The 15,503-nt window shown below is 43.4% G+C and overlaps 2 protein-coding genes across 5 annotated transcripts in view; both read right to left on the bottom strand.

Moving 5' to 3' along the window:
- Positions 1–8,983, bottom strand: part of NCOA6 (nuclear receptor coactivator 6) — a 66,609-nt gene extending 57,626 nt beyond the window's left edge. For 3 of the 4 annotated variants that reach the window (XM_078150265.1, XM_078150267.1, XM_020998544.2), the window contains exons 1-2: positions 8,812–8,983; positions 66–215 (exon numbers count right to left, since the gene is read on the bottom strand). The gene's annotated coding sequence lies outside the window, so the exon portion shown is untranslated. The remainder of the gene's footprint in view (positions 1–65; positions 216–8,811) is intronic. The other variant, XM_078150266.1, reaches the window with a different exon arrangement.
- A 1,789-nt stretch (positions 8,984–10,772) lies between these two features.
- The window catches only part of GGT7 (gamma-glutamyltransferase 7), a 39,119-nt gene continuing 34,388 nt past the window's right edge, over positions 10,773–15,503 (bottom strand). Inside the window, exons 13-15 of the mRNA XM_020998848.2 lie at positions 15,274–15,411; positions 13,583–13,682; positions 10,773–11,504 (exon numbers count right to left, since the gene is read on the bottom strand). Of these exons, the coding sequence (XP_020854507.1) occupies positions 11,341–11,504; positions 13,583–13,682; positions 15,274–15,411 (402 nt within the window). The 3' untranslated portion in view covers positions 10,773–11,340. The remainder of the gene's footprint in view (positions 11,505–13,582; positions 13,683–15,273; positions 15,412–15,503) is intronic.

Raw genomic sequence — 15,503 nt, 5'->3', positions numbered from 1 at the left:
ATGCTTGACAATATTTCAGAATTAAGCTTATAAATAAGTAAGTTTTTAAACACCTCCAAACTCACCTGGCAGTTCTCTACCTCCACAATCTCCAATTTTCTGGTAGGGCCACCTTCCTTCATCCCTATGTGCCACAAGTTGGCCAGAGAAGACATTCTAAACCCTGAAGATCTCTGCAGCAGGCCAGGAGAGTGGGGAATGGGGAAGTTCTGCAGCTGCAAAGCAGAAGAAAATAAGTCTGCAAAATGCTTAATGTGAAACCCAGCTAACCTAGATCATCCACATTCATACATGAAAACTGTTAAGGAGGACAACAACTAGCCAGAAAATGGAATAGAGTTTCTATAGAGCTGTTCTTATCACTGTGATTACATTTTGATTCTAGCATCGAGTACCAACCAGATGTACCATAACGAAGAAGCTGAAATCGAAATCAAGAAAATAAAGTTGGAAAAATGACTAACTACACCCTAAGGAAATCCTGGCTATGGACACACAATTTTAGAAGCACTGAAGGATACATTTTCCAGATATTTTAAAGAAGGTAAGATACCAAATGATGAGAAAAAAAAATCACGGACAGTATCACTCTCCAAAAAAGGCAACTGAGAAGACATCAGCAACTACTAATTCATTTGCCTACCTGCAGACCACTATAAAATATTATGAAAATAATGTACACAAGGATAACCTTGATGAATACGAGAATGGAACAGGCAGGCTTTCAATTAAGATTTTCTATAGTGGACCACATCTTCATAATCACAAAAGTGGCTGAAAAGTATAATACTAAAAAAAAAAATTGATGATGATGGCTAACATTCATATAGTATCTACTATGTGCCAGGCACTGCATTAAGCACTTTACAAATATTATCTCATTTGAGCCTTATAACAATGCTAGGAGGTAGAGGCTATTATTATCCCCGTTTTACAGAAGAGGAGACTGAGGCAAACAGAAGTTAAGTGACTTGTCCAGGGTCACATAGCTAGTAAACATCTGAGGTCAAATTTAAATTTGGTCTTCCTGATTTTAAGTCAGGCACTTTATCTACTGTGACGCCTAGCTGCCAGATTTCTTCTGTTTATTTGTTGTTTTTAAAGCATTTGACTAGGTAGAACAAAAAAGCAACCCTATAAGCTATCCTCCAAGGTGTCTCCATGCATATGTAAAAAATACATAAGATTATTAAACTGACAAAAATCACAGAAATAACTTCTTCAATCCTCTATTGGTCTCAAAGTGGCATAAAACAGGAAGACACATATTGACCAAAGTATTAGCTCTTGTTACGCAGGATTTTCTGGCAAAATCCCAATGAAAAATGGATTTTTTAATAAATGGTGAGGTACTCCAAAAGTTTCTGCTTCCAGGTAACACTGCACTGACTGCACTGTGCTTCTGGGCCTCTTCACTGAGATTCAGGGACAGTCAAAAAAGATCTCAAGATTCACCTGAGACAAAAAAAAAAGTGAAAAATGCCTGCTGTTGGATGGGCAGTCCACTGAATTTGTCCAAGATGTATTTATGGACCTGTCAATGAACAATAAACTAGGCTCAAAATTAAGTGGGAGGAAGAAAGAACTGGACTGTCTTTGGGAAATTGTATAGCACATCTGCCTCTCTGATAGCACTAAAAAAAAACCATCTTTTGAACACCAATGTGGCTGGAAATCATGCAATAAATACCACAATGTCCAAAAAAATAGAAGTTTCTGGTAACCTAAAGGGTCACTGAGAGATGCATGATAGTAATCAACTGTTTGATAAACTCAAAGATCCAAGATCTGCAGGCAAGAACTCACCATTTGATAAAAACTTCTGGGAAAACTAGAAAGTAATTTAGCAGAAATTAGGCAGAAACCAACTTCTCATGCTGTATACCAAAATAAGGTCAAAATGGGTAAATGATTAAGACATAAAAGGTAATATCATAAGTAAATTAGGGAGCATGGAGAATTTTACTTGTCAATTCTATGGATAAGGGAAAAGTTTATGACCAACAAGACATAGCGAGGATCTGGGGAAGTAAAATGGATAATTTTGATTACATAAAATTAAAAAGGGTTTGCAGAAACAAAACCAATGCAACCAAGATTAGAAAAGCAGGAAACCGGAGAAAAAAATGTACAGCAAGTTTCTCTGACAAAGGCCTCATTTCTCAAATACATAGGAAAGTGAACTAAACTTACAAGAATACAAGTCATTCCCCAATTGATAAATGGTCAAAAGATATGGACAGGAAGTTTTCAGAAGAGGAAATCAAAGCTATCAACAATCACATGAAAAAATGCTCAAAATGACTAGTGATTAGTGAAAGCAAATTAAAACACTCTAAAGTACCACTTCACACCTATCAGATTAGCTAACATGACAGAAAAGGAAAAAAGACAAACGCTGAAGGAGAAGTGGAAAAATTGGGACAGTAATGCACTATTGGTGAAATTGTGAACTGATCCAACCATTCTGGAGAGCAATTTGGAACTGTGCCCAAAGGACTATAAAGCTGTGACCCAGCAAAACCACTACTAGGTCTGTATGCCAATGAGATCAAAAATATGGGGAAATGGCCTATTTGTTCAAAAATATTTATAGCACTTCTTTTTGTGGTGGCAAAGAACTGGAAACTGAGGAGATATCTATCAATTGGGGAATGGCTGAACAAGTGGTGGTATATGATTGTGATGGAATGCTATTGTGCTCTAAGAAATCAAGAGCAGGATGGTTCCAGAAAAATCTGGGAAGATTTATATGAACTGATGAAAAGTGAAATGAGCAGAACTAGAAGACTGTACATAGTAACAACAATATTTTAGTGATAATCAACAATTCCAAAGGACCCATGACAAAAAATGCTATTCATCTCCAAAGAGAGACTGATGATTTCTGAGTACAGATTGAAGCATCCTTTTTTTCCCCACTCTTTATATTTTTTTTCCCCCCGGTGGCAGCATGGCTAATATGGAAATATGTTTTGCATGATTCATATGTGTAACTGATATCATGTTGCTTGCCTTCTCCATGGGTGGGGGAGGGATTGGAGGGAAGGTGAGAATTTAGAACTCAAAAGTTTTATAAAAAAGAATGTTGAAAATAAATTTTAAAAAACATTTTGAAAGAGAAAAACAAGGTAGTCAAAAGTAGGCTACCACTTATTAACAATCATGACTTGTGTACAAGAAGTAGTATAGAAGATATCAACCAGGGGTGGGTCAGTCATAAGATGGCCACTTTTACCTGTCTAATGTAAAAAGCCCTAAAGGATGGTGTCCAGTCCACTGGGTACATTTAGGGGAGGACAGGGACAAAAATCACACAAAAGGACAAGCTGTAGATGAGTTGTGAGCTGTATCATTACACAAATGTGATTAAAGAACCACTAAAGAAATATCAATCTAACATTTCTCTAGTGCTTTAAGATTTACAAGATTACTCTCCTCACAACAAGCCCATGAAGCAGGTAATGTGAGCATTATCATCACCATCTTACAGATGAGGAAACTGAGGCATTGAAAGGTGAAATGACTAGCCCAAGTTCACACATCTAGAAAGCAAAGATGAAAACTCAGGTTTCCTAATTCTACAACCATAACCACCTTCTTTCTCACTTTAGTACATTTCTTCTTCCTCTCTGCCCCTGTGAAAGTGATGCAGGTCAGTCTGAATATTAACAATGCAAAGAAGCTGCTAACTGGGAGCAAATTAGCAGTTCTGTTGGGTCATCTGGCTTCAAAAAGTCCTATCATGGTAAAGACAGCTGCTAAGTGAGACCCAACTGGCTCTAGTACAGCACAGCAGAGGTAGTCCAAAAGCAAGAGACACAGCCCATATCACATATGCATCTATTTCAAGTCAAAGAGCCCAAAAAATGCCTGGAAACTAGGTGAAGGAGGCACTGCCAGCCAGAATAACAGAAGTAACCAAGATCCTCTCAATAGTAAAAAGGACAGGTAACTCTCATTTATCCAACCTAGTGGCCCAGATCCTGCATTTAGGCATTCAAGGCAAGATCACATACTTTCATTCCCTCCTCACCTTGTTTTCATTGCCCTTTTTCTGATTCCAGAGTTCCAGACTGCAGGACCTAAAAGAGCTCTTCGACATCAACTAGTTCAGAGGTTCTTAACCCAAGGTTATTAAAAAAAAAATTTGATAACTGAACTTCAATGCAATTTATTTCCTTTGTAATTAATTATGTATATTTTATTTTATGCATTTAACATGATTGTGAGGAGAATTTGGCACAAAAAAAGGTTAAGAACTCCTGGCCTGAGAATAAAATATAAACTCCTTAACTTGATACCCAAGCCCTTCTACATCCTCCACCTTTTCTGAATTTCACGTTACCCCCATTCCCTGAACTCTACATTCCAAACTGCCATCTCCTTCCTCCATGCAATCTGCCCTCCAAGCCTGGATTTAATTCCCCTCTTAATTTCTGCCTTTCAGAATCCTTGATGGTTCAAATTCAGATGCCTTTCCAGATTCCACTGACCTCTAATTCCCCCATTCTAGGTGAAAGTCTTCTTTTCCTCCTCTAATTTTCTTATGGCATCTTTCCTGGATCTCTCCTTTACCACATATTGTACTTATTTGTGTATGTCATATCACCCAACAGATTGTAAGCTTCTTGAATGAATGAAAAAGCATTTATTAAGTACTTAGTATGTGCTAGGCACTATGTTAAGGCATTGGGGATACATATACAACAAAAACAAACAAACAAAAAAAAAAACACAACACAGTCTCTGTCCTCAAATAGCTCACATTCTCTAATCAGGGAGACAACCTATATAGGGAAGTGGTAGCCTATTTGTCAGCAAAGATGGTCATGATATCATTTTTTATCTTTATATCTTTAGCATCGAATATAATGCCTTAGATATTATAGGCACTTACTAGATATTTTTTAAAAACTGAATTCACTTCTTCATTCACTCATTCAATGAACACTTATTAAGCATTTACTATGTAGAGAACACTATGTTAGGTGCTGGAAAAATATAGTTTAGATAAAGCAAGTCTGTATAATTTTCCTCATGAAACTTACATTTTAGCAGAGGAATAAATATATATACAATATTACACAATAAGTGCATTACAGATATGTAGTAGTTCAACTAGCTCATTTTACAGATATGGAAGCTGAGGCTCAGAGAGGTTAAGTGGCTCACCCAAGTTCTTATAGGTTTTAACTGGCAGAACCTGGATACTTGGGGTCAGACCTTCTGGCTCCAAATTAACTTCTTTTTCTACTCCATAAACTGTAATTTTTATCAAATCAAATCAAATCAAAGCGGCTTGGAAATAATCACATCACCATCAAAAGGGATTACAACTGCAGAGGAAAATTACGAAGGCTATAATGTATTTGAGGCACTGATTTTGAATATTTCAAGAAGAGAAAAATGAAATTTAAATTCATTTAAGTAAAATATTTCAAAGCAAAATAATATATGTTTCTCCTTATTCTGGGAGAATTGCTGCTAAAATACATGACAGCAGCCCTACATAAAGGAAATATTTAAGATACTTTCTGAGAAAGTGAATTTTTTAAATGATGAGAGTAAGCAAGACATTTTACATCTTCCCAAACAAGAGAGACAGCCTGGTATAAAGGATAGTGAACTGGACTTGCAATAAGGAAAATCACCAAATCGAATCCTGTCTTATTTATTAGTTGTGTGACTCTGGGCAAGTCACAATCTCCATCTGCCTTAGTTTTCTCATCTGTAAAATAGGGATAGTAATGGCACAAAGTTCACAGTGTCATCAAATGAGACAATATGTGTAAAGCACTATGCAAACCTTAATGTGCCAGGATAAATGTGAGTTAGGTGCAAAAATGGTGTGAGATCTGAAAACTGTTACTGATCAGGGAAAACTTAATGGATGAGGTGACAAATGAGTTGAGAACTAAAGGACTAGTAAGGATTCAACAGAAGAGGAGGTTAATGAAGACAATCTGTGTTTGAGTAACACAGTTTGGTTTAAGCACGGTATGCACAGAAGGAAACAAAAAGAAAAAAGGCTGAAAAGGTAAGAAGCCCCAAACTATAGAAGACCTAGAACTCCTGGCAAAGAAATCTGCACTTTACTTGGTAGGTAATAAAGAACCATTAAAGTTTTTTGAGAAGAGAAACATAATCTATACAACAGAAAGCGTACTCTGGCAGTAATATGAAGGATGGATTTGAGAAGGTAGGAGGCCCCTAAAATAGAACTAGTGAATAGAAATGAGGACCTATACTAGGGTGGTATCACTAGGAAGAATGAGGAGGGAATGGATGAATGAGATGTTGCAGAGAAATGGGCAGAACTTGGTACCTAGTTGGATACGAGAGAGGAGGAAAAGTAAAGACTAATAGATAACCCCAAAGTTTCAAATACAGGAGGCACAGTGAATGGTGGTTTATCAGACAAAAATAGGGGAGGCAGGAGGAGAGTCCAAAGAAAAGAAATAAGCTTGGTTTTGAATATGTTACATTGAAGTATCAAGAAGACATCTAGGTGAAGCTTTCTTGCACAAAGCGTTTGGATAAGCAGGTCTAGAGGTCAGAACATAGGTCACAATTGAAGATAATTTGGGAGTTATCTGTACAGATAGAGGCAATAGTTGAAATAGTGGGAGTGAATGCTCATTTGTCAATAGAAAATGTAGAGAGAGGAAAAAAGGGCTGGATACAGATAGTTAGGGAATATTCATTAAAGGAGAGAGACCAAGCTGAGGACTTGGTGAAGCGCACAGAAAAAGGTTTGAAAAGTAAGAAAACCTCTGGAGTATGGTATCTGTGAAGCCAACAGAAAAGAATATTCAATAGAAGAGGGTGGTCAATGGTATCAAAAGACACTAACAGGTCAAGGGGGTTGGAAACCACTGGATTTGGTGATTACAGTGGGGAAAGTTTCAGCAGATAAATGGGAACTAAAATCCCATCTTAAAGGAGAGAATGGGTAATGAGCATGTGTAGGAATCTGGTATTGACAATTTTTCAGTGTTTAGCAGCATAAGGGGAAAAGACAGGATGGCAGCTATATAAAAGTGGATGTGTCAAAACGAATGTATCTGAGAACTGATGAGATACCAGTGGAGGAGAGACTGAAGAGATGAGTGACTCAGAGAAGCTGACTTCTTAAGCAAGGTCTTCAAAGAAGGAAAAGAGATCAGGTAAAAGGATTAACCCTATTAAAAAGTCAGAATATCTTACTGGAGGGATGAAGATAGATTGTGAGGAATTTGAAAGGCAAGAAAGGAGGTTTTTTTAGTTTAAGGATAGAAGGGTAAGAAAAGAAAAGCTCAGAACCAGTGACTCTGGGGAAGGGGAGTTAATAAAATTTCAGAGAGCATTACTCCAACCCTCTAATTTTACAGATTGGGAAACTGAGACCTATATGAAATTAAAGTTAACTGTTTTAAATCACATAGGTAGTGGCAGAGCCTGAATCACCTATAGTCCAAAGCCTTTCCAACACCACTACACTGCTTCACACAGCTGATAAGTTTTCCTAACGCACAGGTTTAATAACCCAAGTTATTCATCCACTCAAAACCCTTCTCCTTATTTGCTACACTAATAACTCCTCTCTCTGGCTTTTAAAGACCTTCACAACCTGGCCTTCCTAGTCTATAGTACACCCAAACTGGATTTCTTTCTGTTCTTCGTACATTGCACCTCCACTTGCCATTTGTGCCTTTGTACTGGCCTTTCCCTATGCCTGGAATAAAAGCCTCATTTCCTCCAAAAAGCAGGTCAGTCAAGACCTTCTACCCAACCTTTCCTGATAAGCCCCAACCGTAGCCCTCCTTCCCTACCTTGTTTCTTTTTATTGCTTATGTATATCCTTGTAACAAGGTGTCCCAAAAGTCTGTGTGCAGTTTAAAGCTAGATTTCAAGCTCTCTGAGGACAGGGCCCTTTTCTTATTTGTATTCCCAGGACCTTGCACAGTGCTGTGCACAACTAGAGTACACGTTTAAATCACATTAAGCCTTGCGGTGGGCTACCTTCACTGTCATTATTCCCGACTCCAAACTCTGGAGTTCCACATCGCTAGCTCTACACCTTGCTTCCTCACCCCCCACAATGACGACGTCCCCGTGTGACCCCTACTCGGATGCGGGCAAGGTGGTCCTCCCTTGGGTCACTGCCCCCACACAATGCCACAGCTCTTTTGCACATACAACACACGGCCAGGCCCCGAGCATCTCGAGGCTTCATTTCTTCTCCCACCTTAAGGGATTCTGAAACCTCCGGGAGGGAGAAGCCTGCTCCTTTGTAGCTAGCGCCCGCTGTCAAAGTCCCCGGCAGGGGCTCTGCCTCGGTGGCCCTCCGGTGTCCTTCTCTGCCCTCGCCCCCTGCCTCCCCGCCCCCAGCACATTGGCGTACACACACCCGGCCCGGCAACCCCGGCACACAATGAGGTGGGCCTGCTCCGCACGCCCTCCCGGGTCCGGGCTTGGACACCTGCCTCCCCCGGCCCCGCTGGCGGTTTGGGAGGCGGAGCTCGGGCTTGGGCACCGCGGGGAGGCCCCCCCCCTCCCTGCCTCAGGCCTGGCCCCGGCCGACCCCCCATCCCCGGCCCCCCGCAGGCCGGGGCCAGCTCCCCAACATGGCGGCGGCGGCGGAGACACGAGCGAGCCCGGCGGCGGGCGGCAGGCGGGCGGAGGGCTCCCAGCCCTGCCGGGCCTGTCATCCGCCCCGCGCGGCGGCGCCATTTTCCCGGGGCCAGAGACAAGGCTGGTCCCATTCGCGTCCCGTCCCGTCCCACCCCACCCCCCAGGACCCAGCCCGAGCTCCAGCCTCTGCCTCACCTGCGGCCCTGCCAGGGGCCTCCGACGGCGGCCCACTCTGGCCCGTGGCCTGCGAACGCCACTCTGTCCGTCCCCGCGGCCCGGAGAGCCGGACAGCGGGACACCGGGACTCCCGGACCCGGCAGCGGCCTCAGACCCGGCGGGGAGGGGGAGGGGAGGGGACCGGGGCCCGGGAGGGGGAGGGGAGGGGGAGAGGGAGGGGGAGGAGCGGGGCGGGGCCGGGCAGGCGGGGGCCTCAGGCACGTGACCGGAGCGAACGTCCCCGGGAGCTCGGGGCGGCCGCACGCACGCGCGCCCGGGCCCGCCCCACCCCACCCCGCCCTGGTCCCTACTGGATGGAGCCCGGATTTTTCTTCCCCGATATTCAGCAGTTTTTTCTTTCCCGTGCCCCAAGTTACTCCTTGGTAGCCTTGAACCCTTGGTCTCTTTTCTCCAGGCAGGATTCCGCATGCCCCGACCACCCGTAGTCCAGAGCCCACAGTACCCTCCCTCTTCGCGATCTCCAGCTTGAGTGGACAGTGTCCCCTCTGGTTTGCCCTCTCAAGGAAATGGTAGCCAGGAATTGGTCTTCTTATTCTGCCTGGCCGGTTGGTTCTTGAGAACCTAAGCCCTCTGCTCTTGGCCCATAGTCTGCCCTTCAGATATGCTGAGGAAGCAGTGACAGAACCAGTCCAAAATCTTCTCACTCCTATGGACTTGTGGCTTCGGGGGTTTCTATCCTCAGCTCTGGCACTTACATTCGGAATGACTAGCCCAGGTACCTTCACTTCTGAGCCTGGATGGTCTCAATTCCATTCCAGGTTTAAAATCCTATTCTATGTCCTACATATCCTGTTAAATTTGGGGGACGAGTGGGGTATCGGTAGAGTTACAAGATCATAAGACTTAAGAGGTGGAGTGACCCATTGAGAAGCTAGAGAGACAGGGAACTGAAATTAGGGAGAGAGGTGGGGGCTGGGAAGAGGAGTCATCTAAATGATCTCAGGCAGGTGGGAGACCAGCAAGAATGGCCTAAAAAACGACACAGATCCGAGGTTACTGTTGACACACAAGAGCAGGGTTATGTATCTACTAGATTGGGAGTCAGGAGGCTTTGATGTACAAGATGACACAAGTTGAAGGAGCCCAGATTGTTTAACCAGGAGAAGAAAAGACTTAGGGGAAACATGATCAGTGTCTTCAGGTATTTGAAGAGCTGTCATATGGAAGAGGTTGTAGCTTTGTTCTTTTGGCTGCAGAGAACAAAAGTAGAAGCAATGGCAGGTAGGAGTTATAGGGAAGGAGATTTGGGGGTCAATAAAAGAAAAAGCTTGCTAATGTGGAGAGCTCCACCTGTCAGGGTCCTTGAAGAAAAAGGAATTTTTGTTAAGTTTCCAGTCAGACTAGATGACCTCTGGGGTTCCTTTCAGCTCTTGGATTCTGCGCTTTGAGTGCCATCTCTATTAACTCAAGGCTGAGGACCTTAGGCATGTACTCTCCCTTCTGTGGGCCTCAGTTTCCATCTCAGTACAGCTAGAGGGTCAGTAAAAGTTTCCAGCATTAGTATTCAATGAGTTATAAGGGGAAAAAAAGTGCCAGATGACATGCCCCACTCCACCCCACTTCCAAGACACAGAGACTAAGGAAACTTAAAGAGAGGTTGGGAAGATCCACTTTCCCTCCCTAGGGTCATTTCTTGATGACCTTCATGGGACTGGAATTGTTTATGGGGTGAGTTAGGGGTGACATTTTCCAGAGGTAGAGAGATAGTCTAAACTGCCTCCAAGGTTGCAGATAGCCTAAAGTGCTCGTATTAGAAGCTTAGGTGAGGAGACTTCTCCCCAAAATTCAGCCATCTGTCCCAACTTTGACCTGGAGACCAGCTAACAGACCAAGCCAGAGATAGATTTCTTAAGCAACTTTCTCTTTAATTCCTCTTGGGAAGTGGAAGCCCCTGAGCTGTTACCCGCCCTGCCCTGCCCTCCCCCCCCACCCTTATGTGGCCCCTTCTCCCTGCACCTCTCCCTCAGATCCTCACTACTTCTGGGACAGAGAGAAAGAGAAAGAGGGCCCCTTGCTTCTGGATGGTCAGTTTAAAAAAAAAAAGTCATTTAAGAAATGAGACTGAGGAAAGGGAAGGGGAAAGATGCTGAGGGTGAGTGGAAGGAAGGACAATTAGGGCCACCTGGGTGGTTTTTTTTTTTTGTTTTTAAGCAAGCATTTCCCTAAGCCTCTCAGGGTGGGAAGTATTGGAAGGAGGCAGAACCATTCTTCTGGTCTTCTTGCCTGAGGTGTGTCAGGCCACTCCCATCCACTCTGGAATTTGTCAATTATTCTGGAATTGAGTTTGATGTAAATCTCCTCTGGTCCCCAGGCCCTGGGCAGAGCTCGAAGGCACCAACTGGGAGCCTCTGGTCTTCAGACCCTTTCTGTGCCTGTCCCCCCTCCCTCCCTCCCTTGCCCAGGGGGAGGCAAGACTCCACGGGGCTCTTGGAACATGCAAAGGGGTATTTTGTGCTGCAGTGCCTGCCCCTACCCCACCCACCAGGCCTACAAGATGGTGGCACCCGCTCCATCAGGGCTACGAGGGTCCTTCACCCCAATGATGAAATTGTTGGTTCTCCGACCTCCATGGACCCAGGACAGAACGTCTACCTTCTCAACCCGATGGCCCCTAGCTTCCAAGAACTCAACCTCTTCCTCTGTGAATTCACCTGAAAGAAATCACATGCAACAAAATCAATTCAAATATTTATTAAGTATCTCTCCTGTACAGAACCCTCTTCTGGGTGGTTCAGTAAACTCATAGAAACCCACAAGCACTGGCCAACGGGATTTATTTTTCAGGACTAGACAGGCTTGTCTGTCTAGCGCAAGTTGTAGACAATCAATTTTTTTTTTGGGGGGGGAGCCAGGCAGTGGGGTTAAGTGACTTGCCCAGGGTCACAAAGCTAGTAAATGTTATGTGTCTGATGCCAGATTTGAACTCGGGTCCTCCTGAACCCAGGGCTGGTGCTCTATCCATTTCAACACCTAGCTGCCCCTGTAGACACAATTTCAGTACCCCCAAGAAAATCCTCGTTACTTCCCAAATTTCTCTCCAGTCCCCCAAAAACCCTTTAATAGAGACAAATCCCAACACTCTCCTGAGATCAGATTGGTAGAGTAAATTCCTTTGACAGAATTATAAATTGTCAGAGTAGGAAGGGATTGTAGAGATCTACTCTACTCCTCACATTTAACACGTGAAACAATCCCCAGACAGTTGACCTATGGGACTTGCCCAAGGCCACACAAGTAGTTTGTTATGGAGTTATCAGTCACCAGCACTAGTCCAGCTTCTCCATTTTACAGATCAATCAGTGAGCACTAATTGAGGTGTTTTGGGAATATTTCTTTGGCAGCTGTAAGAAGGATAAACTGGAAGAGAGATGGACTGGAGGCTGGGAGACCAACTAGAAGGCTATAGAACTAGTCCAGGCCCAGGGGAAAATAAGGAGGGAATGAGGTCTAGAGAGGTAAAGAGATTGGCCTAAAGTCACATGACTACTGTCATAGATAAATTAGTATTAGGAGGGGAGAGTCTAATCCAACCTTCCTCATTTTAAAGGTAGGGAAACTAAGGCCCACAAAGGGGGAAGTGGCTGAAAGCTACTCTGACAGCTTAGTGATTATTAATTATCACTATTATCTTAAATCTCAAAGCACTTTCCAAGAACAGTCCTTGGGTAGGTAGGAGGCAACAGGGCACTGGGAGGTTAAGAGAGAAAGAAGCACCACTGAGGTGGGAAAAGGGCAGAGAAACAGGTAGCTCTTGGTGTCTGGGACAAACTTTACTAACAGCAACTCTGCCATAAACTGGCTGCCTTCATCTGTCCAGCCATAGCTTAAAGCTCTTCAGAGAACCTGCCCAGGAGCACCTCCAGAGCTAAACTGGATTATAGGGGTGAGTCCTCTAACCCTTCCTGACTCCAGGTCTAACATTCTATCCACTGGGCCACCTACTGCCCTCATGTTGACTTTGAAAGCCACATGTTAACATTATCTATGCTCTATTGCATTTTTATTTTATTTGTCAAACATTTCCCAATGGCACTGTGATCTAATTTCGGTGCACTCTGAAGTGTTGAGGACTACATGTGGCCTACTGGTCCTGAGTTTGACACCTGTGTCCTAGATAACCCTAAGACAAATAGTAGCAGAGAAAGAAATTTTCTCACCTAGGAGTTCCTTATACCAATGAAATCACAGGTTCAGTCCCTACCTGTACCCATATTCTTGACTACAAACTCTCTGGGGAGGGGAGAGGAAGGATATAATTGGAAATGAACACAAAACAAAAATAAAATATATAAATTCAAAAATTTTAAAGAGTGTTCAGAGAAATCATGCCCCTAAATAATAAATAATGATGATGATAGCAACTCCAGTCTATAGCTTTTTTCCTCATAAAGGCTCTGAGTAGATAATGAAAGGATTATTATCTCAGCAAAGTTCACTAAGCATCCAGGACAGGGGGGAGAATGACTAAGTAATAAGTCAATTAACAAGCATTTATTAAGCACTTACCATGTGCCAAGCACAGTGTTAATGAGTAGGGATACAAACACAAGAGTTCCCATAAATTCCCAGGTAGGGGTGGGGGGTGGGGGGCACCTGACACATCAAAAGGAAAGAGAAAGCTAAAAGTCTCCTTCTCGGGAGGCACCTGGGGGTTGTACCTACTGTTGGTATGGCCCACCTAGGCTCCATAATCAGGACCCCACCAGCCTGCTCTTCTCCCTGTACTCACTGTCCACCTGGAGGATGTTGGATTGGAGCTCAGGGTGGAGGCGCCCTAGGGACAGACTGTCACTCAGATTTCTGTTCATTGTCAGCACATTCACCAGGACCTGTAGGATGCCACAGAGGTAAGAGGTGCATATAGCCAGGAAGTATCCCCAAGAAGCCCAGGTAAATCAACCCTCATAGCTGCAAAGCATCGTATACTTTTAGTAACAGGGGTGTGCTGGAACCAGCTTGAACTGGCTCACAAGTAACAGTGGTTAAAATGTCAGCGTGAGTGTGTACACCTTAGACATTGGCAAATACTATAACTCAGAGCTTGATTTATTGTTTTGTTGATTGTCTAGCCTTAAGAAAGAAATGGAGAAAATGTTAACACAGACCAAATTTAAAAGTGTCATGGGCACAATTTTTTCTTCCCTGAGAGCCTGTTAAACATTTACCAGCACACTCCTATGGCTAAATTCAAATCTTGCCTCAGACATCTACTGTCTGACCCTGGGCAAATGCTTAACCTCTGTTTGCCTCAGTTTCTCCAACTGTAAAATGTGGATAATAATATCACCTACCTCCCAGGATGGTTGTGAGTTCAAAATGAAATATTTGTATAGCACTTTGCCAACCTTAAAGCACTATATAAATGCTATTATTAGTAATACTTATCAAAGCACTTCCTCACCCACTACCTCAGACACTAATAACAGCCCATTGGAGTCAGGAAAGCCAGAGATTATTGTTCTGATTTGACAAAAGGGAAAACTGAAACCCAAGGAAGGAAAGTAACTTGTCTATTAGCCACAGAAAGAGTTAGTGGCAGATCGGGACTAGAACCCTGGTCTGACTCCCTGTCCAACATTCCTTTCATTATACCATGCTGCTTTTTACACTGTCTAATAATAGCTCACATTTCCATCACATTTTAAGACATACGAGACACTTTACACAAAATAGCCCTGCAAGATAAACAGGGCAAGTTTTACTCTGCCTACTTCACAGATGATGAAACTGAGGCTTAGAGAAGTTAAATGATTTGCACTTACTCACATAGCCGGTATCAGAACTACAGTTGGATTCTAGGTCTCTTGACTACCTTTTCATTGCTCTTTGCACTATACTATTTCTTTTTTTTATACTATACTATTATTATTAGTGGTAGTGGTGGTGGTGGTGGTGGTAGTAGTAGTAGTAGTAGTAGTAGTAGTAGTAGTAATAGTAATAGCTAACATTTATGTAGCATTTACTATGTGCCAGGCACTGTGCTAAGCACTTTACAAATATTATTTCATTTAATCCTCACAATAACCCCAGAGGGAAGTGCTATTATTATTCCCATTTTATAGTTGGGAAAATAAAGGCTAACAAAGGTTAAGTGACTTGTCCAGGGTCACATAGCTAGTAAGTGTCTGAGGCTGGATTTGAACTCAGATCTTTCTGCCTCTAGGCCTAGCACTGTATCCACCACACCACCTAGCTGCCCTACTACATTGCCTCTCATGCTTCCTAGGAAAACAGGAAGACAGCCTTAAAGTTCTTTTAAAAAAACTGTGAATAAGGAAGTAGACCTGAGAAGGGGTAAGGGAGGAACTGCAGCCCCCTCCCCTCTCCCATCTCTCATGAATAACAAGGTCCCTGGGCCAAGGACTCTAAGGGCTCAGCTCCCATACTTCTCTGTCAGAAGGGACAAAGGGAAGGGCTCACCTGGGTGAGGCTGCTAAGTCCTCGGGCAGCACCATTGGCCCCCAGTGCCAGGTAAGTCCCGCAAAGACCTTCAGCTGGCCTCACCACCGTGGGCAGCAGGAAGGACAGTGGTCTCTTTCCAGGATGAATGGCATTCTCCTGTCATAGTAACATAGATCTCATGGGTGAAGGATAGGGAACCTGAACTGACTCCCTTTGTCCCCAGTTTCTTCCATGCTCAAGGAAATCTG

The sequence above is a fragment of the Phascolarctos cinereus genome, unplaced genomic scaffold (genome assembly GCF_003287225.1).
Source record: "Phascolarctos cinereus isolate Bilbo 61053 unplaced genomic scaffold, phaCin_HiC Scaffold_2;HRSCAF=192, whole genome shotgun sequence".
In the NCBI taxonomy this organism is placed as follows: domain Eukaryota; kingdom Metazoa; phylum Chordata; class Mammalia; order Diprotodontia; family Phascolarctidae; genus Phascolarctos; species Phascolarctos cinereus.
This window is presented reverse-complemented; position numbering and strand designations above follow the sequence as displayed.